Below are 23,822 nucleotides of genomic sequence, written 5' to 3'. Positions count from 1 at the left end.
CTGACCGGCTACATGACTCATTCAAGGCCCTGGGGGTTGTTGTCAGAAGTAGGTGGGGGGCAGGTTTTTGGGTCCCATTTTGTTTTTTAAATCTATTTTTCACACTGTCCAAAGCTTGATGCTCTGGGCAAGAGAAAACTTTAGGGAAAACCGAGAGCCAGTTAAGCAAATCTTGGGCTGGGTTTTCTTCATTTAGTCTAAGCCAGCCGTGGCCTATCCAATCAATCTCAACTGGAAGTGGCCTCAGAGGCCCTCTTAAAAGAAACGGCAGTCTAGTTAGGGAATTCTTGGTTGCATTCTTCCTTGCAATATTGGTACCATAACTAATTAAATTCTATTTTTCTTTTAAGCTTGTTTGAAGACAAGGAAAGAACAGACTTAGTGGTGAAAATCCTGGGTCTAGCGGCTTAGGGTCTAGAAGGTGTGCCTCTAAGTTAGTCCATGAGCTGGGCCAGGCGCCCTTGTAAAATTCCTGGTGGCCCCCTGACCCCAGCCTCACGGGATTCTTGTGAGGAATGGTAATACTGCAAAGTACTTTGCTACTTTGAGGTGTGAAGAATGGTTGGTTTTGAGCTGATAGAGAGAACGGTGTCAGGCAACTGTATTTGCTCATAAGATTCAGCAAGGAAAGTTGATGGGGGCTTCACTTCAATAAGAGATCCAAGATTTTCGGTGACCCCTTCCAGGGCCCATGGGCTCCTGGGGCTTGTGCAGGCGGCAAGTCTCTGGGGACTGAGGAGGCTCAGAGACCCCCTCAAAACACCCTCCCAACCTTGAGAGGGGCCTTCTTAGTAGGTGAATACAGAAATGGGACACGACTTGGTAGGGTTCAAGCAAAAGGAAAGGAGACCTCCAGGGTCCAAGAGGTCTAGTGAGCAATATGCTAGGACAGAATTAGAATCTTGCAGAAAGCACAGATTTCTTGGCCATAAGGTAACACGAAGTAAAATCTGCCACCCCTTTCCAACATCCTAAATCTACACACCACAAGTACTTCTCTTTGATTCAATGGAGACCTTTTTATTTCCTGTGTTTACAGGCTTCCTGCCCGTCATCCCCCATTTCCCCTCTTCCCTTAGGCACATCCATAGGGTGACAGGAAGGCTTACATCTTCAGTTCATCCAACTGACAGGAAGGACTCTGGGCTTCAGGGAGCAGAAAGTAAGCCATTATAGGAGAGGACCCCTCGCTTGTCGCAAGCATAAAGAGTGACGTTTTGCAGCACTGCCCATGTGACAAAAAGAATGTGGGTTGTAATCTTTCCGTTTTCACATTTGATGACTCTCAGGGAGCTCTTTGATGGCGACAGAGGAGATACTATAAAGGGAAAGTCACTTGAAAACTGGGTTTACACCACGGATGCTGATGCGGGGGTGCCCTTTTACCATTCGGGGCTGCCTCATGGGGGAGGAGGAGGCAGGAGGCTTCCACACACTGCTCTGGCTCAGGCAAACGGAGGATGAAAAGAAGAGGAAAAGAAAGGGGATCCCTGGGAGGCTTCTGAACCGATTAAAATGACGTAAGACTTTTTGTGCCTGCTCGCAAGGAAATATAATTGAAGCATAAGCCCTGGTGAAGTTTGCTCATTCTGTCTCTTCATGATGTGAGAACAATCTTTTGATTCTGTGGCTGGTGAATACACACTGGCAGGAGCAGAATGCCAAGCTGGGAGTGCTGGCTCCTTGGGGTGTGCATGTGTGCAAGACCTCACCAAACAATCACGTTTCCTTGGTCAGGGGGTGGGCAACCATGTGCTGCCTTTGTTCCATCGGGGCCCTTATCCTCTGGCTTGTTAAACATGGTTTGGGGACCGAGGTTCTGTTCCACTCACTCCTGGTCCTGGGCAGAGCCTGGCTGGCGCAGGGCAGAGCAGCACTCGCTGGCTCTCCGCATTTGGCTCCCTGCTGGCCTGCTCCTTCAGCTCTTCTCCACCCCAGGGCCAAGGAGAACAAGTCCCATGGGCCTCCCATACACCCCTCCTCCCTCTGGGCCGCTGTTGGCTGCTGGCTGTTGAACACTTCCCTTGAAGGACTGGGCCACTGGGCCATCACCTGGTGTCCTGGAGCAGCATTCCTCAGGTTTCCTGCCTGCACAGATCACAGAGCACCTAACAGGGTGTATTACAGTTCAGGTTCCTCCGTGACAAGTCTCTGCTACCTTATTGAAGACTCCTTTTCACACATGGAGGTTTCCAGAAGGGCCGATGTCCTCAATAAGGGTACTGTGTTGAAGAGTTTATAAATTCCTTTCTCTTCCTCTCTCATCTCCCCACTGCTCGTCACATTCATGTGGGATCTGAGGAATTTTAAGCATCTGTGTCCTCTTGTGACCATTCATCCAGTTTAGTGAGGATACGGGTCAAGAGGTGGCCACCTACTACTCTGTGGCCACACCTACCTCCCAAGGAGTGCAGAGTGACAGTGCAGAGGGAAACCAGAGTCTAGTCCACAGGAAGGGGACCACATGTATACATCTGTAGCTGAGGGCACCCAGCCAACCTTGGCTCAGGGAAGCTTTACTCCAAGGTGCTTCCTGAATATACTAAACACGTTCCTGCCTCAGAACCTTTGTACTTATTTTCCCCTCTACCTGGGGCTCTCATCTCTCATACTCCTGACCTCCATGCCCCCTATACTGTATGCTCCACAAGGGTAGATAGTTTTGTCTGTTTTTTTCACTGCTCTACCCCCAGTATCTAGAATAGTGTCTAGCACATAGCAGGTTCTCAACAAATATTTGTTGAAAGAAGAATAAAATAAGAGCTCTGGTTTTGAGACTTAGATTAAGATTGCTGAAGGAAAATGTGTGTGTGTGTGTGTGTGTGTGTGTGTGTGAGAGTGTGTGTGTGAGTGTGTGTACTGCAAACTGTTTCATACAGTCTCAAGATGGGCCAGCTGACTGTGAATATAAAAATAAGCGCAGAGCAAACAGGTTTGGGCTGTCCACCTTTAGGAGGTGAGTATGGAGAGTTGGCATTATGAAAGGATGAGATGGGAGCCATGAGGAAGTGCTTGCGGAAGGATTAAAGAAAATGTAGAGAGAAGGGGCTGCAGGCTGCAGATCTCAGAAAAGGAAGGAGAGGAAATGAAAAGGAAAAGGAAAAACAGAGGACAAAAGACAGTCCAAGGAGGGCAGAGAAAATAGGTGTCTGTCCCGGAGGGAGTGGGGCTGGCCTGGAAGCACTCAGAAGGAAGAACGCAGTGAAGATGGGGAGCTGGGGGCTGGAGGAAGGGCAGGGAAGCAACCTCGGGGATGGGTGAGAGGTGAGTCGAAGAGTGAGAGGAAGCCTGGAGTTGAAAAATCTTCTTTTAGTGGAACTACCAAAGCAGCCCAAGGAGGTGCTGAGGCTCCCTCTGACCAGCGCACTGTGGGCAGGCGCCTAGAAAAGGGTTCCTGTGACTGGGGCCTCTTTCCTCGTCTCTCCACCTACCCTTCCAGCCTCTGGGACCTGGGTGACTTCAGTGGGCCACCTGTACCGCCCAACTGCTAGTGGAGTGTGAAGCAATGGAAGCAGGATCTGTCCCTCCTAGAGAGAGGACCAGCCCCTGGTGACGAGGGTACAAGGCCCACGTTGGCTCAGCAGCCTGGGGACTGGGCCCCCCATACCTGCCCACACCTGGCTCAGTGAACTATGTCCATTAGCATCCATCTTCCACAGCGGGCAATTCACACTCCAGATTTAGGAAATAAAGTGCTAGCAACTGTGATAAATACCCAGGAACCATCTGAGCTGTTGGACAGTCATGTTGGTTCCCAGGGCCTGATTCTCACTTTTTAGTCTTTCAAGAGGCCTTGGCAGCTCCATGCTGGCCTCCATGGAGGGCTCTGAGTGGTCTCTGTCACGTGTAGATTAGACAGAAGTTGCCGCCCCAGGCCCAGAATTCACATCTATAGATTTACACACAAAGGCTGGTACTAAAGGTCCTTTATTTAAGGCAACAGCAGGAGAATTTGGTTCAGAGCGCCTTCTTCCCCACCGCCCTGGAGCCTAGATGGGGCTTTCATGCCAGCGAGAAGGAGCCTCCTCCTCCGCTGAGCAGCAACAGCCCTGCGTGTGAGTCAGGAGTGGAACACCAGGCCCCACACCTGCCCCCTGCACGCTCAGACAGACGTGTGCACACTGGACATGCCCAGCAGGTGTGACCACTTAGTCACACGCTGTCTATTTTTACAAACAGCCTGTTGGATATCTCTGAGCACTGCAGTCCCTCACTCGTATAACTTGCTCCTTTCTATAGCAAGATCTTCATTTACTGTTAATTGTCTATAGAATTCCCTTCTGCTGGAATCAAGGAGAGAATTAAAGTATTTATCTCAGTGCCTTTGTTAATTTCACACCCTTTCTCCTCTATTTTATGGCTTGTGTTTTCTTGTAAAAGATTATTTTCCATTCCTCCTGTGAAGTGTTCTGCTCCTGCTCTTCTGGTTGCCAGGGCCACACCAGCTCCAATTAGTGAGACATGTGCCCACGCATCGATTGTTCAGTAGAGGTCTACCGAATGACAGCCAGGTGCAGCCAGGTGGTGGAGGAGCCTGCCCCAGGAGCCCTCACTCTGGGGGCGGGGGAGACAGACCGCGTAGGTGTCCTGTCAGGGTCGACACAGGATGTCACAGGGCCTGAGAGGGGCACGACCCACGTTCAGCAGGCCAGGTGTCTGTTTGAAGGAGGTGGCAGCTGAGCTGGGGGAGCCGCGAGTTGATGAGGTGCTGAGACGGGGCTGAGCGCAGAAGCTCATAGGGAGAGAAGCGAGGGACGTTCGGGGACCTGCTGGGTGGCGTGCAGTGGCCAGCCCCTTGCTCAGCCTTTCTGTTGGTCTTCACTCCCCAGGAACCCAACGCAGCAGGCCCTACTTCAGACAAGGTTCTCCTAGGAGGAACACAACGTCAGGCGCCCAGGGAAGGAAGGAGCTGGGTGGGGGTGGTGTGCTGTGAGGCCAGCTCCTGGGAAACTTGTTTGTGGGGGCTACAGTGCAGTGACCCCCCCACAGATAGTCCTGCAGCCTTAGCAGCATCAGCATCTCCTGGGAACTTGTTAGAGATGTACATTCTGGGGCCTCACCCCAGGGCGACTGGGGTAAAACCCAGCAATCTGTGTTTCAGCAGCCCTCCAGGGATTTCTGTTGCGTTCCGAGGTTGAAGACCCACCTCTGTGCTAGGTCTGGTGCTGCTTGACCCTAAACCCTGCTCAAGGGCCACAGCACAGTTTCCCAGAGTGGGCCACGGGCTCCCGATGGCGGCTGCAGTGCCCCTGGTGGGACATTCCCTGCAGGGCACAGATTCATGAGGCTGCACCTCTCCCAGGGGCTGCCTGAAGCCCAGAGTCTCTTCAGTTGGAAAAACTGACGAGCCATCTGAGCTCCAGAGCTCCCCGAGGCTTCCCTGCAAGCACAGACAGCTCAGCGCCTCACTCCCTCATAGGCGTGGCTCCTGACAGCAGTCCTCAAAAGGCCTCAGCCTCATGTCTGCTTCCAGGAAACCAGATTTAGACAACACGGGTGCTGCTGAGGACCTGCTGCCACCCTCAGGGCTTGAGCCTGGCTTTCTGTCCACTGCAGTGGCCCTGTTGGCACCTTTACAAGTCTCCAACCTCTGCCCACCAGGCTCTCTGTTCTGCTCAAGGTGATTTTTCTGCTCTTACCACATCCATTCCTCCTCACTCCCTACCTGCCTGGGGCCTTGCTCTGCTCTCTGCCTGAAGGTGATCAGCATAACAGGACAGCTGGAGGGCAGGTACCTGTGACCCTGGAAGTGCTGACCTGGAGGCCAGGTGCTGCCAGAGACGGCTGGATGGTGGCCTCATCCCTCTAGGCCCTAGCCCCCAGCCTTGGCAGGGACTCATGTTACTGGGTCCTGAGGTACTGAGCTCACACTAATCCAGTCCATCGCAGACTAAAGTGCAGAACCAGCCTCTGTGTTAACGGACTTGTGGTGGAAGAGACTCCTTTCCTATGTGGGGCATGGTCAGGTCACCAGGCCACTTCCCAACATCACGAAATGTGAGGGCGGGAGGGCTGTGTAGTCCTTACGTGATTTGGCCACCTCTTGACCCTCAAGACAAATGGAGGTGAGGTTTGGAGGAGGGTTACTCTCTCTTCTGGCTCCCTCTGGTCCTTCACCCCCGTCATGTGCCTCTGAGAGGCCCAAAGAAAAGTGGAAGTGAGAACTCACACCCCACCTGAGTGGTGGCCTATTCACAAGTTCACAAGTGTTCTCGGCCAGCTTTCACACCATCCAGATGAGCTGTCTCTGACCCGAAGCATGATATCCAGGACCAGACATTCATTTATATACGCAGGAAGCATTGCAGGCAGGTGAATGGCAGACAAGCCCAGGGGACAGGGAAGGGACTTTTGGTGGCCTCCCAGTATGGAGGAAGTGAGAAGGGAGGGCATCACCTCCCACAGGCCAGTGTGTCAGTGTCGAGACAGAAGAGCAGCTGTGTCCTCCACATGGTGGGCAAACTGAGACCCCTCCTTGTGTTTCAGGACAGCGAAAGCCTTAGGAAATTGGTGCCCATGGAAACCTTTTATATGCTGGAAGAAGGGGATAAGAACATCCTGTGACCCACGGCTGACCTGAGAGACCAGGCCTTTTAATTATGCGGGCTCACATTTCAAGGCACATGACTTGACCTGTAGAAAGCAAACCCACGGGCTAATGTGAATTACAGCATGTAGGCCGACTGGAGTTATTCCATCACGGACCGGCAGGGTACTCCCTGGAGTCCCAAGGCCACGACCATTTGAGGACTCCCTGGCTCACGGCAGCACACTTGTTGCTGCGATTGTTTTCGTGAAGGCAACAGTTCTCATGCTCAATCTCAGACTATATGACTATCGGTACTTTTCTGGGAAGAACAATCAGATAAAGAGCTACCATATTCCCACCCTAGATGTCTGCCACGGGTATGCATGGACTACGAACTTTTTGGAGCTAAAGAGGATAGGTGAGCGGTCAGGCTAATCCCCTACTTGATAAGCTGATGAGATCAATCTGATGTTTTCCTCCCTAAGAATAAAATGGAAAATGTGATTTCAAGGTCATATTCTCAAAATGGATGGCACATAGTGCTGTAACGTAAGTGATGTTAGGAGCCATGGTGCTTGTTACTCGGCGTAAACAGCCACGGAAAGCACACATTTAACTTATAACAGCCAGTCTCAGTCAAGGTGGCCATGAGTCCCCTGGTGCTCCGACGACCACCGTGATCACCGGAACATTACAGACAAAATCCTTACCATCCTTTGAAGGACATTATCTGACATGGAAGACTCCCTTCTGTTACCCAAATGAAAATCTCAACCCAAAGAGGGACACAGGGATGTTCTGGAGGTCAGATAGAGAAGGAGAGAGCAGAGGGACGGGGACCTCACGGCAGAGTGGAGTCGGGGTGGGGCGAGAAAACAGTCCCTCCATACTGTGCACCAAATTCAAAAGCCTGTGTGACATGGAAGGTCTGGGCATGGCTGAGGCCTCCAGAATGCATTCACAACTCTTGGGGAGTGATATTCTTGGAGCAGCCTTCTTGGGTAGCTGACCTGATGCATAGGAGTGAGGGCTTTGGGCCGACACCGGGAGCCCTGTGCACGCAGGAGGGGGAAGGCTGTGGCTCTCACCAAACAAGTTAACATTTATTCGGAGACTGTGCGCCAGGCATTCCTTTTGGGACACCCCAAAATGAAACACCTGGGCCTTGTCCTTGAGCAGCTCACTGTGTTCTGCCTCTCATATGGGGAACTACATTAGGGCCCAAAGGTCTCCTGCGGATGCAGGTCTACTTCTTCAGGGAAAGGGTCCTACATCCAGTTCTTCAAGAAGAGTAAGACCATCACCACCATCTTTCCCCATACACCTCCCCGGGCCCCAGATTTGAGCGGAAGCCACTGGAGCTTATCCACGAGACCTAGTCAGAAGAGAGTATCTTCTGTCCAGTGTTGGTGAAAACTTGAATTTCAGCCCAAAGACATATAAAAGAGAGCGTACTAATCTATGTGGCCCCCAGGAAGGTGGGTTAAATATGGGTAAGTCTCAATTTTCTTTTGTTTAGTGGTTGTGGTAATAACCCAATCATGGCAGAGTGGGCAGGTAAAGGGAGGACGTTAGGGGATTTTCTACCATCTGTCAGGTAAAAGCGCACGTTTCCACTGGGCTTAGTAAAGTAGGTGAGCGTGTACCAGGATATTCAAGCTACCTCTAGGAAACCTTTTGGAGCTTGGCAAGTTGCTTTTTCAAAAGGCATTTTTGCTTGAAATATACTTGTTCTACAAGAACACAGGTTCAAGTGTCCCTCTGACCTGCATGGAATCTATGGAACTTTCTACCTCACCATATTGTTTGCCAAATTCATATTCTCTGCCTGAGAACGTTCATCCCAGTAACTGACTCATTGCTCCATAAAAGAGTAGAAGGCAGTCTAATTCTTCAGAGCGTCATTTAAGTGGGGAATTTTTAAACTGCCTGTATTTTTTAAGAACTGTAATTTAACAAGAGCAGATTTTCTAAACAAGATAAGCATCTCACTTCTAGCAATGATTCATCTGGTTATATTTGGCTATGATACGCAGCTGCTACTCATGGGTTGGACAGTTATGGTCGTTAAGACACTAAGCTACTTCTGAGCAGTTGGTAACCAGCCGTCGTGAAGCCCCCACGACCACCCACTGCTCTGGCATCCCCCAACCTCCAGAGCCTGTACCCCAGACCTCAGGGGCCTATGGAGTCTTCTCTGTGCTATGGCTCATTCTTTCCTGATTGGCCAGTGCCCGTGACATCAAATATTTTGTTTATCCCCCTTGCTCATAATAAATGTCCTAGGGAGAATGACATTTCAAAAAACCTGCGAGAGTTTTCTTTTCCACACTCTCCCGTCAGCCGTATTATTAGATGCACATAACTAAACGGACCACCTAAGCACAAGACACTCCTATAGAAACCATACATTTACATGCTAGCCTGGGGTGGGAGGGAGAAGGCATGGGACCCCAAAATATAAATAGCAGCTCACACGTTGAGGGGCAGCTGGACTTTGGGAGCCGTGCCCTGCTGTTCAGCCGCTGGGACAGATCCGGCCGAGGAGGAGGAGTCCTGGAAACAGACAAGAGGAGACAGGCGTGAGTTGGCAAGGAAGAGAAAGGCAACGTCAGGTTGGAGCCCAGAGGCGTCTGTTCTCCCCGCAGGGTCCGCTTGCCTGGATTGTTAGACATGTTTTTTCAGCACGTTGGAGAGAGCTTGGCGGCCAGTGACACCAGTCCCAAGGTGGCTCTCAAGCGCTGTCCTGGAGAGCCGCTCAGAAAACCACTCTTGGCCTGCATCTGGGTAGATCACCATCAGACTATGTTTAACATGGACAGAGGCAGTGTTCAGAGGCCCATTTTTATTCTTAGAACTTGAATGAATTATTCTTGTGTTTGTCAAAGAAAATTCAGACGAAACCTTTCATGCTACAAAGCCTGAGCTCCCTTAAAAACTGCATTCCCAGGAACTCAAGATTAATCTCTACAGAACTTTGGTCCTTTGGCTGTGGGCAGATGGGCAGGCTGCAGGGTGACAGGACTGACAGAGCAGAGCGTCTCCCACCACAGACCTCGAGGGGCTCAAAGCTTCAAGGGTTTATTATGAGAGGAGATGCCTGGAGGAACGGTCTACTTCTCGATGGTTCCATTAAGCACCAGGTGCATGCTAAGCTGGCTGAGGGATGTGGTTAAGGGCCAAGCAGAGAGCTCTGGGCTGTGTGATGATCTTACCGGGGTAATTCCCGCACAGAGAACCCTGTAGACCTAGCCCATGGCGGGCAACATTGTCCCCAAATCCCCTCACCACACAGCTCGCCTGTCTAGCCCATCCTCCCCAGGGCAGCACCCTGTCTTCCTGTTTAGATGGCACAATGAGTTGAACTGTGTCCCCCAAAAAAGATATGTCTCAGTTGTCACCCCTGGTACCTGTGAAGGTGACAATTAAAACAAGGGCCTTTGCAGATATAAGGATCCTAAGATGACATTACCCTTGATTAGAATGAGCCCTAAATCCAATTATAAGTGTCCTTGTAAGAGACAAAAAAGGAGAACAGAGACACCTACAGGGGAAGGAAAGCCATGTGAAGACGGAGGCATGGATTGGGGTGATGCATCCAAGAGCCAAGGAAGTCCAAGGATTGCTGGCCGCCACCAGAAGCTGGGAGAGGAGCATGGGATGGAGCCTCCTTGAGCCTCTAGAAGCAACCAGTCCTGCCAATACCTTGATTTTAGACTTCTGGCCTTCGGAACTGTGACAGAATGACTCCCTGTTGTTTGAGCCTCCCAGTTTGTGGTATTTGTACAGCCCCAGGAAACGAATACAACTCAATCAATTCACTGACCAGTTTGGACCTTGCTTAGCTGATGGACTCCACGTGCTAAGGCAGCTTACCAGTCCCTCCCTAACTGGTTGCCTTCCCTCCTCCACCAGGGATCGTAAAAGGTGCTAGAAACCTCAGCATGTCTGCAACCTCTAAAAAGTGAGAAATTCTATTTCTTCTTATTTAAACAATAAAGTGCCGGGCAGAATGAGAACATGAAACACAGAAGCGTAATTTCCTTCATTTCTCCAAGATACCTCGAAGGCTCAAAGGACTACCCATTCCAAGCTCCTACACCATGTTTCTGGAGAGCCGTGTGGGAACTAGGCTGAAAGGTGGGGGGACATTCCTTCTGCTGATAGATTCCGGGGATTTCTGTCTGCTCACCACACCTGCCCTCCCTAGGAAGGAAGCAAGAGACAATCCCTTCAAAGCTTGGGATTGTCTTCATTCAAGGTAGTCACTGGCAGCCGGCCAGGGACCATCCTCCACAGAACTTCAGGTAGGGATGGGAAGGCGAACTCCACAGGTGCAGCCACCTGGCTCCAGGCCCTCCTTCCCCTGGAATATGGGCAGGTACCCCAGTGCTGGATTTCTCAGGACCCACAGTTCTTGTATGGTCACCGGAGAAAGGTGTTGGTAGGGTATTGCAGCCTTTCACTCACTCACTCAAACAGGCACCGGGGAGGTGTAGCATCATGCTGGAGACGGTCAGCAGAGGTCAATAAGCACCTCCAGTGTGGAGCTCATCAGCTAAACACGGTCAGAACTGGTTAGGGTTGTTCTGCCTGTGTGGGGCATGTTCTAGGTCCTCACTGACATCTGCTGACCACATGACTGTTAGGACCAGCTCGGGGCACAGACACGGCCCAGTGTGGGGTTTACACTGGAGGGAGGGAGCATTAGACATGGCAGTCCCAGCAAGTTCAGGGCCACAGGAATACACAACAGGGACCTCACCTGAGGGCGTGGCAGAGAGGGCTTCAGTGAGCAGTGGGTGGGCCCATGAGGTGAGGTAGTGAGGGTCAGGGTGTGCAGGAGAGGACCAGAGAAGCCTGCCCATCAAGGGCCGGCAAAGGCAAGCTCAGCAAGTTTAAAGAAACTGAAAGAAAGAAAGGCTGAGCGATGAGGGGAAGGGACACGGAGTGGTCCAGAGCCAGGATGTGCTAGGCCTGCTGCACCGCCAGGAAGGTTCTGGTATTCACCTGGAAGGCAAAGAGATGCTCTGGAGAAAGCCAGCAGGAGAAAGGTAGAAAGAGGATCAGGCCCACATCTTATAGGGGGACCCATTTGGAAGTACGGAGGAAGGTCAGGTCTGGAACAGGGGCGTGGGGATGAAGAGAGAGAGGCGTCTGGATGTGGGTAAGAACAATCACAGCAGTAATAATAACAACGGCTCCCCTTCATCCACCATCGCGTCTGGAATAATGCATTTCATTCTCACAATAAGCCTGTGAAGTGGGTGTTTTTTCAATTACCATTTTATAAAATGAGGAAAACTGAGGCACAGAGAAGTTAGGTGAACGGCTCGCATTCATACAGCCACTACATGGCCAAGGCTGGGCTTGAACTCGGACAGTTTGGTGCTGGAGGCCAAGTGCTTATCCACCATGCCATCTGTGTAACTTTCTTATGGCTGCTGTACCAAATTACCGCAAACTTAGTGGCTTAAAGCAACACAGATATACTATCTGACAGTTCTAAATGTTAGAAGTCCCAAATCAAGGTATCGGCAGGGCTATGCTCCTTCTGGAGACTCTAAGGAAAAATCCATGCCTTGCCTCTTTCAGCTTCTACAGGACGCTAGCATTCCTTGTCTTATTGCCTCTTCCTTCATCTTCAAAGCCAGCAATGTATCATCTCCAAATCTCTGCTTCCATCATCTCACTTTCTCCTTGACTCTGAACCTCTTGCCGCCCCCCGTGATTACATTGGGCCCACCCTGATAATCCAGGGTAATCTCCCCATCTCAGATTCCTTGTCTTTTTGCCGAGTGAGGCGATAGAGTCACATCTTCTGGGGGTCAGGACATGGGCATATTTGGGAGGCCATTATTCCCTCCTCTACCAATAGGACCAGTGGATGCATGGGCTGAAGGGCATGAGGGAGGAGGAGGAGCCTAGTCTCTGGCCTTAGCGACTAGCCCGATGGAGAAACCATTTGAAGAGACAGGGAAGATGAAATCTGGGGGTGGTCATCAGTGCTGGACATGTTGAGTTTGACATGCCTGGAGACGCTGGGGATGAGGGCAGCTGGTGACGCCAATCAGCTGAGAAGAGGGGCCTGGCGTGGATGGATAGGTTTGGGCTCGTCAGCACACAGCCGAGCTACACAGCAGTGCAGCCTTGCTGGCGCATTTAGCTCTCAAGTGTGTGAGCCTCTGTCTGTGTGACCTTGGACAAGTAGTGTCATGGAGCCTCACTCAGCTTTCTCATCTCTAAGATGCCAGTCATGGACTTCTACCCTCAACCACACTGTAGCAACAAGGGGCTGCATTTACCCTCCCACTTGAAACAACTGAAAATGTGCAAATCAATGGTTCCCAGAACTTTGGAAATTAAGGATAGATACTCCTGAGAGATGAGAAAATGGGGTGATAAAGGCTCCATCTTCCGGGTGAGTTGAAACATTAAGTGTGGTAATTTAAAGCTCACAACAAGCCCTGAATAAACGCTGGCTATTATTACTGGAGTCAAGATGGGAGGTGGATGAGATGGCCTGGGACAAAGTGTGGGGTGCGGAGACAGGATGCGGAGACGCAGCCTGTGGACCAGCATACACAGCAGAGAACCTGGCACAGGACAGAAAACAAACAAGAGGCACTGGTGTCTCTGGGTCCAGGAAAGTGACTGTTTCCAAGCGGAAGCAGTTATCAACCACACTGAACGCTGCAGGAAGTCCAGTAAGATGAAGACCGGAATGAACCCTTCGATTTGGGGGTGTGGGCATGCACCACACACGTACTGGGGCTGGCCATTCTTGTTACAAGTGACTCCTAAAATATTTGAACAAGGCAGAATGAAGGTTCAGATGAGGATTTCACGGCAGCATTACTTATAATACGGAAAACCTGAACTACTGAAGCAACCCAAATGTCCCACCGTGGAAGGTTCAAAATGGCAGATGACACCACGGGCAGCACACAGCCACGAAGGGAATTGATACTGAGAGGCATGGAGGGCTGTGTGAAGTCCATCAAATGGAAACAATGGTTAGAGAAACGGCTATGGAGGATTTCTCATTTCTATAAAAGATGCATGTATTCCCATGGGAAAAAGGTCTGCAAATGGACATCCCAAATGATAACATTGGTACTTAGGAGAGTTGGGATTTGGGATAATTTTTGTAAAAATTTATGTGTTCAAATTTTTCATCATTGTAATATCAACAAGTGACGATGGTTTTCTGATACATTGTCCAAGCGGCATAAAATGAATAAGAAAATTAAATTGTTTGAGGGCTGTGTCAAGATTAAGCTCTGGTGGATGGTGATCCCATGTTTTCCCGGGCTCCACACGTGCCATTTTTGTGGAGGACGCCAGGAGCAGATAGGAAAGGACCATGGGGGTAACCCTGCTGATCACTCAGGTGACTGTAAACAGCAGTGTGCAGGCAGAAGGCGTTAGCTGGGTGGTGAGTAGGGCAGATACACAAGATGACTAGCTCTGATGAAACTGCATGGGTTCCTGTCAACATGCTTCCTGTCCAAATAAACATGTCTCCTCTCCTGAAACAGCCAAACCGGCCCAAACCAGCATTGTATCCGCAAAACACCAATGAGCCGAGCTGAGGACCACTCTGAGTCTTGCTGCACAGGGTGTCCACCTCCCAATGTCCTCGAGCCACTCAAGTCACAATTCAATAGGAGGAAATGATATCTGTGGCCAGGAGAGACACAGGAGGTTGATTTCTGTCCACCAGGCAGAGGGAGAAGGCTGGCTGAGACTGTGGACTGGGCCAGACGTGTACCATTAGGGCTTATGAACCCATTTTTGCTGGCATCTGCCGACTCCCCTAGGTGAGCCGAACACAGAACACTCCGTTTGGCAGAGTGTTAGGAGGGCCAGGGAGGACTTGGGGTGTGGGAGGGTTACCCAGGCATGTGGATGACAGGAGCAGTCAGAGGGCCGCCCTGAGACAGGACTTCACCTAAAGAAAGCCAGAGGGCAGGGGCATTCTTGCGGATTTGTTGGAAACCTGGCTGTCAGTTAAAACTTGATAAAACAAATGTTACAAAGCCAATACATAGGATTTCACAGCAAACTATTACTTAGAGCTAGAATGGAGGAGCAGAGAGAGGTCACACTTGTAAAAACATTTTTATCTGAAGGGCAAGATGGAGATTATCTAAAACTGATGCTTGGCTGAGAGTGTGATCCCTTCCTTCCCCGCTGCACAGTGGAGTACAGAGCCCAAAGTGAAAACAAAAAGCATGACTTCCTTATATAGACAGGGGTTTCTATCCACCCTCCTCTGAACTGGGCGTTCATTTTTGTTACCACCAATATGAGGTGACAAGCAGTGTGGCTGGTGGCAGGGGGTGGAGGGGGTGTCCCCAGTGACAACTGAGCAGAAGGCAACCGATGGGATGGGACTGCGGGCCTCCTGAGCAGCCCTGACAGGCAGCCGGGCCCTGCTAACTCCTGGCAGGTACCACAGAACGGAACGTGGCTCTACTTTAAGTGGTTTGGATGAGAAATTTGTAAGCACAATGCATCCACAGGCTTCCAAATGAGCACGTTGCCCAGCCTCGGGCGGAACCACGCTGTCTGGACTGCCTCAACCTTAACGAGTCACTCCTAGGACACACAGGACAAGAAAAGTCTGGTTTGAGATTGATTTGATGCAACACCAGGGCTTCTTGTGCCATGTGCCCTCCAGCTCTGACTACGCTGAACGGGGCTTCCTGGGCCCGCACTGGAGCCTGTTTACTCCGAAGAGCCACCTCAGTAACACTGCTCTGATTTCTAATGGCTTAATTTTAAATGATTCTGGGCCTTTGGGGATTAATGAAGGCTTGGCAGGAGCGAGAGAAACCAGGCAGGGATAAAAATAAGGAAGGAGAAGGGGCTCCAGCTGCTTTTGGATAAAAATAATTGGGAACACAGCCTCAAACAGACACTCTTCCTGTCTCCAAAATCACTCGGCTCTGAGCCCAGCTCAGCCTGTGCAGACGGAGTTGTGCCCCTGGTCCAGCACGAGAAGGTCTTTGCCTGTGATAAGACAGATTCACATCGTCTTTTTTCCAGATGACCGCATAATGGACCCATGTGGGGGTTCAGGCCAGATGGGTGAACACACTCTGATCTGGGGGAGCCAGTCAACAACCCCGGGGTGCTGGGGGCTTGGTCCTCAGAGCCATTGACCCCATAGAGTGGACAGCTCCAGCAATCCCGTTGGGCCTAATGTGCCAAACCAGCGCACAAGCATTTAATACGAGCCAAGTATGAAAGGGGTCAGCTATGCAGGTCACAGTTCAGACGTGATGCCCTCATCAAATGGAACAGAGAGAAAGCACGCCTGGGAGCCCAGTCATGCTTCTCCCTGGTGCCCCGTCCTCACTGCCCTTCAAGCACGTGCACCAGTCAGGAGGCTGGAGCACAGCAGGCTGTGCAATCCCGTGGTCCGGGGCAGCTGCTTACCTTCCAGCCTCCTTTTCCCACCTATAAAAGGCAGAGCCATGAGAAAGCACGGGCTCACACAGACCAGTCAGTAAGAACCGGCTGTCCTTTCTTACAGGGACTCGTATGTCTCTTCAGAATACTCCAGCCTCAGTAGTGGAAGCCCGGCATCAGTTTTTGGCTGCAGTGCTGTGGCCGAGGACCCCTCTAAATTGTCAGGTTGTCACCAGAGACTAGAGGCCCAGCTGCTGCATTTTAATAGGGTCCCTGAGCAGTAGCTGGGAACCAGACTGTTTTATTTTCCTGTTGGGATTAATATGAGTGAAAAAGGGAGTCTGTGGGTTGGTGGGCTCTAGGGGCTCTATAGTGTCACAGACTAAGATACTGAGAAGAAACATCTCCTCAGTTTAATTTTTAATATGAGTCCAAGAAACACTGTCATCACCCCAAGGAGCAGTGAAATAGCATATTTTCTTCATCACGCTACCACTCCATAACGGAGTGTAAATCAGACTCTTATGAACGTGCTCTCCAAAGAAAACTTTAGAATAAAACATTTATGGCCTGATTCTCCTGCATGTTTCCAAAAAGAACGGCAAACAGCTGGCAGGGCCAGAGGGCCAGGGGGATTTGGGCGGGTGAGGAGGACAGGCCCTGGTGGGGTGGGGGCCTGGGCGAGATGAGCTCATGCTGGCAGCTGGAGGTCAGAGGCTGAGCCGCCTGAAGAGATGGTCTGTCCCAGGAGAGGGAGGGCTGTGCTTCGCACTGACATAACCTGCACAGTTCTCTCTTCAGCCCTGGGGAAAGCTGGCTGGCCGCCTAAGATCGAGGCTGTAAGGAGACCTAAATTCAACTTGAAGGCTGCCCACTGCTCATTCTCCTCCCTGCAGACACTCCAGATTTGCTCACAGACAAATTGACTCTCGAGTATCTGGGCTGCTGACCCCAGGTCTATGTGAACAGGACCCTCGCTTAGTCCCATGGTCTGCTCAGGAGTGGACAAAGTCACACACAGGTCAAATCTGGCCGGTTGCTGCTTCGTGCTTTTGTAAATAAAGTTTTATTGGCATCCAGCCATACTAACCTAATTACTGTTGTCTCTGGCTACTTTTACCCACAAGGGCAGAGCTGAGCAGTTGTGACAAAGACCACATGGCCCTCAAAGCCTAAAATATTTACTATCTGGTTCTTTACCGACAAAAGCTTGCTGATCGTGCTCTAGGACAAGCCTCCAGTTCCTGCCCTTACCTCACTGGACCAAGAGTTAGGACCAAAAAGTCATAGCTGTGCCAAAAACTTAACAAGAAATCCCTGGAAATTATTAAGGGAAATGGTCCAAAAAAGGGGGCGCGGGGGGGTATGGTGGGCATGGGAGACTAGCATTCCCAAAAAGGCTCCAGTTTAGGGAATGAAAACCTCAAAACACCAGCAAGGGAAGGGGAAGTCTGTAAAGGTAGCTATAGGATATACTTCTTACCTAATGGGGCTTCGCAAGTTTCAACTTGGAACAAGTTTCAACTTTGAACCAATAGATTTAGCCCTTGAGCCTTTTTTCCCCATGAGGCAGAGTCATAGGTGGGTCTCCATTCACTTCTTTCCTCTGTAGCCTTTCCCCCCATACAAGAGTCAATTTGCTCGATGGTCTTTGGTCATAGGAAGGTGCCAGTAGCTACTGTGGATCCCCGTTTTCTCTGTGAGTTTGTAAGACCAAAGTCATCTTCATCTGGTTTTGCACAAAATGTACAACATTCACATCCCAATGATCCATCTGTTCTGCCTTCAGGCAGAAGGGGCTCCCTACATAATGAGAGGCTGCAGGAGGGATGGACTTCAAAACCCCATTTTGTTCAACTCAGTGTGTCCGTCTGTCTGTCCATCCATCCATCCATCCATCCATCCATCCATCCATCCATCCATCCATGTGTCGGAGAGCCCTTGTGTAGAGGCTCCATGCTGGACAGTGAGGGTACAAAAGGGGCAAGCACACCTTCTGTCTTAGCAAAGCTCACAGGCTGTCAGGCTGGCAGATGATGACAAACATTATCAGAAAACTGGACAGACACATGAAAAAAAATGAAACTAGACCAGTTTCTTACACTATATACAATAATAAACTCAAAATGGATTAAAGATTTAAATGTAAGCGATTAGTTTGTTCATTTATCGGTCTTACATTTAAATATTTACTCCATTTTAAGTTAATGAATGTCAACTATTTTATATATATATATATATGTGTATATATATGTATTATATATATATAAGTGTGTATATATATCTATCTATCTATATATATATATAGTCACAGGATATGGAGTACAGAATAAGAAAACCATCAACAAAATGAAAGGACAACCTACTGAATGGGGGAAGATATTTGCCAATGATACATCCAATAAGGGGTTAATATCCAAAATATGTAAGGAATTCATACAACTTAACACCAAAAAGACAATTAGATTAAAAAAGGCCAGAGGTCCTAAATAGACATTTCACCAAAGAGCATAGACAGATGGCCAATAGACATAAGAAAAGATGCTCAATGTCACTAATCATCAGAGAAATGCAAATTAAAACCACAGTGAGACACCACCTCCCACCTGTCAGAATGGCCATCACCAATAAATCAACAAACAACAAGTGCTGGTGAGGATGGGGAGAAAAGGGTATCCTCGTGCACTGTTGGTGGGATTGCACATTGGTGCAGCCACTATGCAAATCAGTATGGAGATTCCTCAAAAAAAATAAAACTAGCAGTCCATATGACCTAGCAATCCTACTTCTGGGAATTTATCCAAAGAAATCTGAAACATTAATTTGAAAACATACATGCATCCTTGTGTTCATTGCAGCATTATTTACAATAACCAAGATATGGAAGCAACCTGAGTGTCCATTGATAGACGAATGGGTAAAGAAGACTGATATATGTATAATGCAATATTACTCAGCCATAAAAATAGAATGAAATTTTACCATTTGTGACAACATGAATGGACCTAGAGGGTATTATGCTGAGTAAAATAGGTCAGAGAAAGATAAATGCCACATGATTTCAGTTATATGTGGAATCTATAAAACAAAACAGAAACAAACTCTTAGATACATAGAACAAATTGATGGTCGGTAGACAGGAGGTTGGGGAGTGGTGAGAAAGGTGAAGGGATTAAGAAGTACAAATCGGCCGTTACAAAACAGCCACAGGGATGTAAAGTACAGCATAAGGAAAGTATAGTCAATAATACTGTAATTACTACGTATGACGTCAAGCGCGTACTAGACTTTTAGGGGGATCACTTCATAAGTTAAATAAATGTCTAACCACTATGCTGTACACCTGAAACGAATATAATTTTGAATAGCAACTATAACTCAAAACTTAAAAAAAAAAATTAAAGTAAAAAAAGAAAAGAACGGTGGCCACACCAGCCTCGGAGTGGGAGCTGAGGGGAAGCAAGGGCAGGAGGTCGTGTCAGGGAAGGCTGCTGGAAACGCCCTACCCTGAACCCTGTGCCGATGGTGCCTGGGGCTGGAGAGGAGGCTGCGCAGACTCAGCCTGGAGAGAGGGCAGACAAGGTGTGCTATGGGGAAGGGCTGGGCCTGGCCTGGAGCGAGACGGGGGCATGAGGTGGCGAGGAGATCCAGGGCCAGCGAGGGAAGGTTCGGAACTTCCTTATCGTCCTCCCGTCTAGAAATCACATGCCTATGCACCAAAGCCTCGAGATGCGGAACATCCAGAGGAAGCTGACCTCAGCGATCCTTGGCGCCCATTCTTGCTTCCTTTCCTCGTTTCCTTCCAGAGGCAAATCAACTTTCCCAGCTCTGACCTGCCACGACCTCCCCTTGTGGTGATCTACTTTTTGCTTCCTACTTTCTGTGCTCTATGGCATGCAGCTACGTTCTTGTCTCCTGGCAGGCCAGGTGGGTCCTAAGGCTGGCTCCATGATGAGCCTCTCCTTGTACCTTTAACAAAGGCTCACCAAACTTGAGAGGATGGACTGAGGGAAGCAGCATCTCACCTGCATTCTTGCGCCAGCACGGGCACACCCAGAACTCCCAGATGCTCACCAGATGGCAAGGGGATACCAGGGATCATCCCTTGATGCAGGCCTTTCTGGTCTGACAACAGATGGCAGAAACCTGTGGATATGGTTTCTGTCTTGTAGCAGCAAAAGAAACACAGTTGACACCTAACGCCATGAATGCCACGAACAAAAAGCCTGGCAGCTTATAAAAATAGAGACAGGCCACTGGCAGCCATAGTGTTCTCTGTTCCCACCTTAAAGGCAGGCCGATAACTCATATATGTACAACAATTCCCAGATTTATTGAAGAAAAATCTTCTTGCACAGGGTCCTCAGGATGAGATTTTTTTTTTTATTCATCCCAAATTCATTTGTTTATATTTTTTCTCCTTATAAGGCATGGAATTAAATTTGTAACTTTCTCAAAGTGCTAAAATTAAGCCTGGGTTCTCTGCCATGCAGGAGGCAGCGGGGGTCCTGTGTCAGTGTGTTCAGCCCTCCCCCAGCACCGCCTCCTGCTGAGAAGTCCAGGGGGGGTGAGGGGTGGAGATAAGACCCAGCCAGCAGGGGAGGAACTGCCCTGAGACAGACAGCTGTGCAGTCCAACCATGGCTGGTGTGGGGTGTGTCATAAAGATGCCCTGGGATCTCCAGGCAGAGCTCTTGTCACTTACTTCTCAGACACTGGGGAAGACATTGAGAAATGTTCTCTTTTGATGTTTTCTCTGCTGATTGTCAAATATGTCCCCTTCCGTTGATTTTAAAGGGCATTTTCCTAATCTCAAGGGTTTCTGCTTGCTTATTTGAAATCAATTTGTAAGCCATCAGGCTCTGAAACCGAGAAACTCACGAGGTCTGGTAAAAGAGCCTGTTTTTGGCTGGACAGGCTCAGCTCATGTGAGATCTCAGCTGCTTTGCAGACAGCACCCAGAACCTGCTGGGGAACATTTCCCAAATGTGGGGAGTTCGGTCCCACAGAACCAGCATTCGCCACACAGGCAGTCCAAGAGCAACTATCATGGGAACGCTGGCCTTGGGTGTTAAAAGTGCTAGCTGTTCCTGTACAGCCATTGTCTGCAGACAGTGATTCCATATCTGCAAGTTCCCCAGCCTTTGTGTTAAACAGTTAAAAACTTAGAAGAGATACCAGAGACTCGGGGAAAAGGTGTCGCGGGTGCTGTTTGCCAACATTCAGGTTTGCCTCTCCATGGGCACCCGCTGGTGCTGGGCTGTAGGACTTGCTTTGGCCCTGAAATATGAGCAGGAATCACATGTGTCACCTCCATGCGGAAGCCTTTAGGGGCCATTGCACTAGTTGCCACATTTCTCACACCTGCCACAGTGACTAGAGACATTCTAAACTAGAGGTCCACAAGTGTTTTCTCTACAGGACCAGAAAATAAATATAATATTTTAGGCTTCTAGGTCATATGATCCTTGTCACAATGAGGCCCACTCTTCTGTGTGGCCTGAAAACAGCTGTGTAAATGTGTAAATGAGCAGGTGTGGCTGTGTTCCAATAAAATTTAATTTACCTCAACTGGTAGTGGGCCAGACTTGGCCTGCAGGTTTCGGTTGGTGTCCCAGGAGAGGGCGCTGTGGAGCAGGCCCTTAGCGGCTCTTGAGGAACACACGGTACCGGTGAGGGTTTGGACGGCTTGTTACTGCAGCATAACCTGGCTCACACTGAAGGACACAGGGCACCCAGAGGAATCCACTAACGTCCCTCAGGCAGTTTGTGATGACTTCAGTTACCTGTTAGATTTCTTACTTGGTTTATGAGGGAACTGTTCTAAAATATAAGTAATACTTTTCTAATTTGATCCAACAACCTTTATAAACAAATAATTGGATTTTAAAAAGTGCAGTCAGCTTAAATAGCCTGTTTTCCTTTCTTCTAATAATTCTCCCACCACCAGCAGAAAGGTAACATGTGGGTGCTGCTCCATTATTCCCGAGAAACTGAGCTGACCCTCTGACCTCTCCAAATGGCAGGGAGAAATAATTCATAAGGGTGAAAATGTGAGCAGGGTCGGCCATCTGAGGCTCAGGCCCAACACACACCCCTGGGAGCCCCTCAGCTGGTCACCTCTGCAGCCATCGACTCAAGTCCCAAGCCCTCAGGAGCTGGTAATGGTGTGTAAGCCATGTGGCAATTTTGGTGTGTAAGCCACGTTGATTTATGGGCAAGACCATGCAATATTCAGTGAGGCAGATATAGTCCCATGCTCACCCAAGGATAAACGGAATGGGTATGAACTCCTGCTAAGAGCCAGGGGTCAGGACAGAAATGAATGACACCCAGTTCCTGAAGGACTTGGAAATCCAGGGGGATAGACATCTACACAATGACAAAGGAACATATTCCATGACAAACGTATGGGAAAAGTCCTGCAAGCACAGAGACAAAGCAGGAATTAATCAGGTTAATAGAAAGCTGACCTGGAGGCACAGGCCACATTTCAGGTGGCTTCAGAGGCTGGGCAGGAGCTTCCATGTAGGATGGTCTATGTGTTTGTTGCACAGTGGGCAGGATGGGAAGGGAGGAGGGCAGGCAGGAAGCAGGCATTGCCTGGGCAAAGGAATCCGACACCACAATCTCGGTGAGGGGTCAGCCAGACCCAGACCAGTGGGGGGACACAGACAGCAGGTCTGTGCAGACAGCACGGGAGTGGACAGTGACAGGTGTGGGGCTGGGAACACAACCTGGGGCTGGGTTTGAAGGGCTTTGTAGGCCAAGCTAAGGAGCTTCCCGTGTATCCTAAGGCAGTGAGGAAGCTCTAGAAACATTTGTGGGTAGATCAGCCTGATTACAGATGGGTTCACGAATGCACCCTAAAAGCAGGGAGTTAGGAATCTTTTGATGCAGTCTCGGTGAGGGCTGAGAGGGGCCTTACCCAGGCAGGGTAGGTGTCATGGTGAGAAGCGACTCCCTAGCTGTGGCCAGGACGCAGTTTGCCTGATATACACATGCTGCTCCACATGTCCAGCTCCCTGACAGTTAAGTTGGGGCTGGATGACTAGATCGGGCTAACCAGAGAGGTGGCTGCAGAGATCTGGTGACCAGAGAGGAGAGGGGCTCGTATTGTTTCTAGGCTGAGGCAGCCAAATGCCAAAGTGCCTCCTCTATCCCCTCTTCCTGTTGGAGGCCATGGGCTGAAGATGATATAGCTCCAAGAGGAAGCAGGTTGGACGCCAATCACCACCTGAGCACGTCACCCAAGACAGCCACCGGACCCACTACACAAGCACATGACAAATGCTCACTGTGTTAAACCACACGGGGGTCTGGAGTTGACTGTTATAGCACATGACCTCCCTCATCCTGACAAATCACAATCCGAGAAAAAGTTTGGAATGAGAGCTGAGACCCTAATGGCAGAGGTGAGAGGGACAGCAGCATTTGGAACTTGCAGGGTCTTCGCTTCAGAAATTTGTGAGAAGATGGAATTAGAAGGGGATGCAGGTTTGAGGAAAGAGGAGAGTAGTTATTCTGACATATATTGAAATTGAGGTACCTTTCCCCGTGAAGCCATTAGGTAGTAAGAAAAAGAATCTATAGTTGAGAAAAGGTCTTGGAGGGTGGAATTGAGGCAGTTTGGGGTTCAGTAGTTGGTTGGAAGGGAGCCCCATGGGAGAGGAGGCAGAGGATGGAAAGGGAAGGCCAGTCGGGGGGGCACCAATGTTCATGAGAGAGTTAGAGAAAGAGGAGCCAGTGGAGGAGGCAAGAACTGTGACAGAAGTGTCCCAGAAGCAAAGGCAGGAGAGGGAAGGCAGTCTTGTCCACAGTAGCCAGTGCTGATGAGATGGCAAAGAGGAGAAAGACGAAGCAAGGGCGCTGGA

General features: G+C 49.7%; 1 protein-coding gene across 2 annotated transcripts in view; it reads right to left on the bottom strand.

Annotated features, from left to right (window-relative positions):
* Positions 1-23,822, bottom strand: part of SH3RF3 (SH3 domain containing ring finger 3) — a 361,536-nt gene that overhangs the window by 69,277 nt on the left and 268,437 nt on the right. For both annotated transcript variants that reach the window (XM_033125360.1, XM_033125361.1), the window contains one exon: positions 9,006-9,085. In XM_033125360.1, coding sequence (XP_032981251.1) covers positions 9,006-9,085 — 80 coding nt within the window. The remainder of the gene's footprint in view (positions 1-9,005; positions 9,086-23,822) is intronic.

The sequence above is a fragment of the Rhinolophus ferrumequinum genome, chromosome 13 (assembly GCF_004115265.2).
Source record: "Rhinolophus ferrumequinum isolate MPI-CBG mRhiFer1 chromosome 13, mRhiFer1_v1.p, whole genome shotgun sequence".
Lineage (NCBI taxonomy): Eukaryota > Metazoa > Chordata > Mammalia > Chiroptera > Rhinolophidae > Rhinolophus > Rhinolophus ferrumequinum.
The sequence above is the reverse complement of the archived record's forward strand: the minus strand, read 5'-3'. Positions and strand labels throughout refer to the sequence as shown.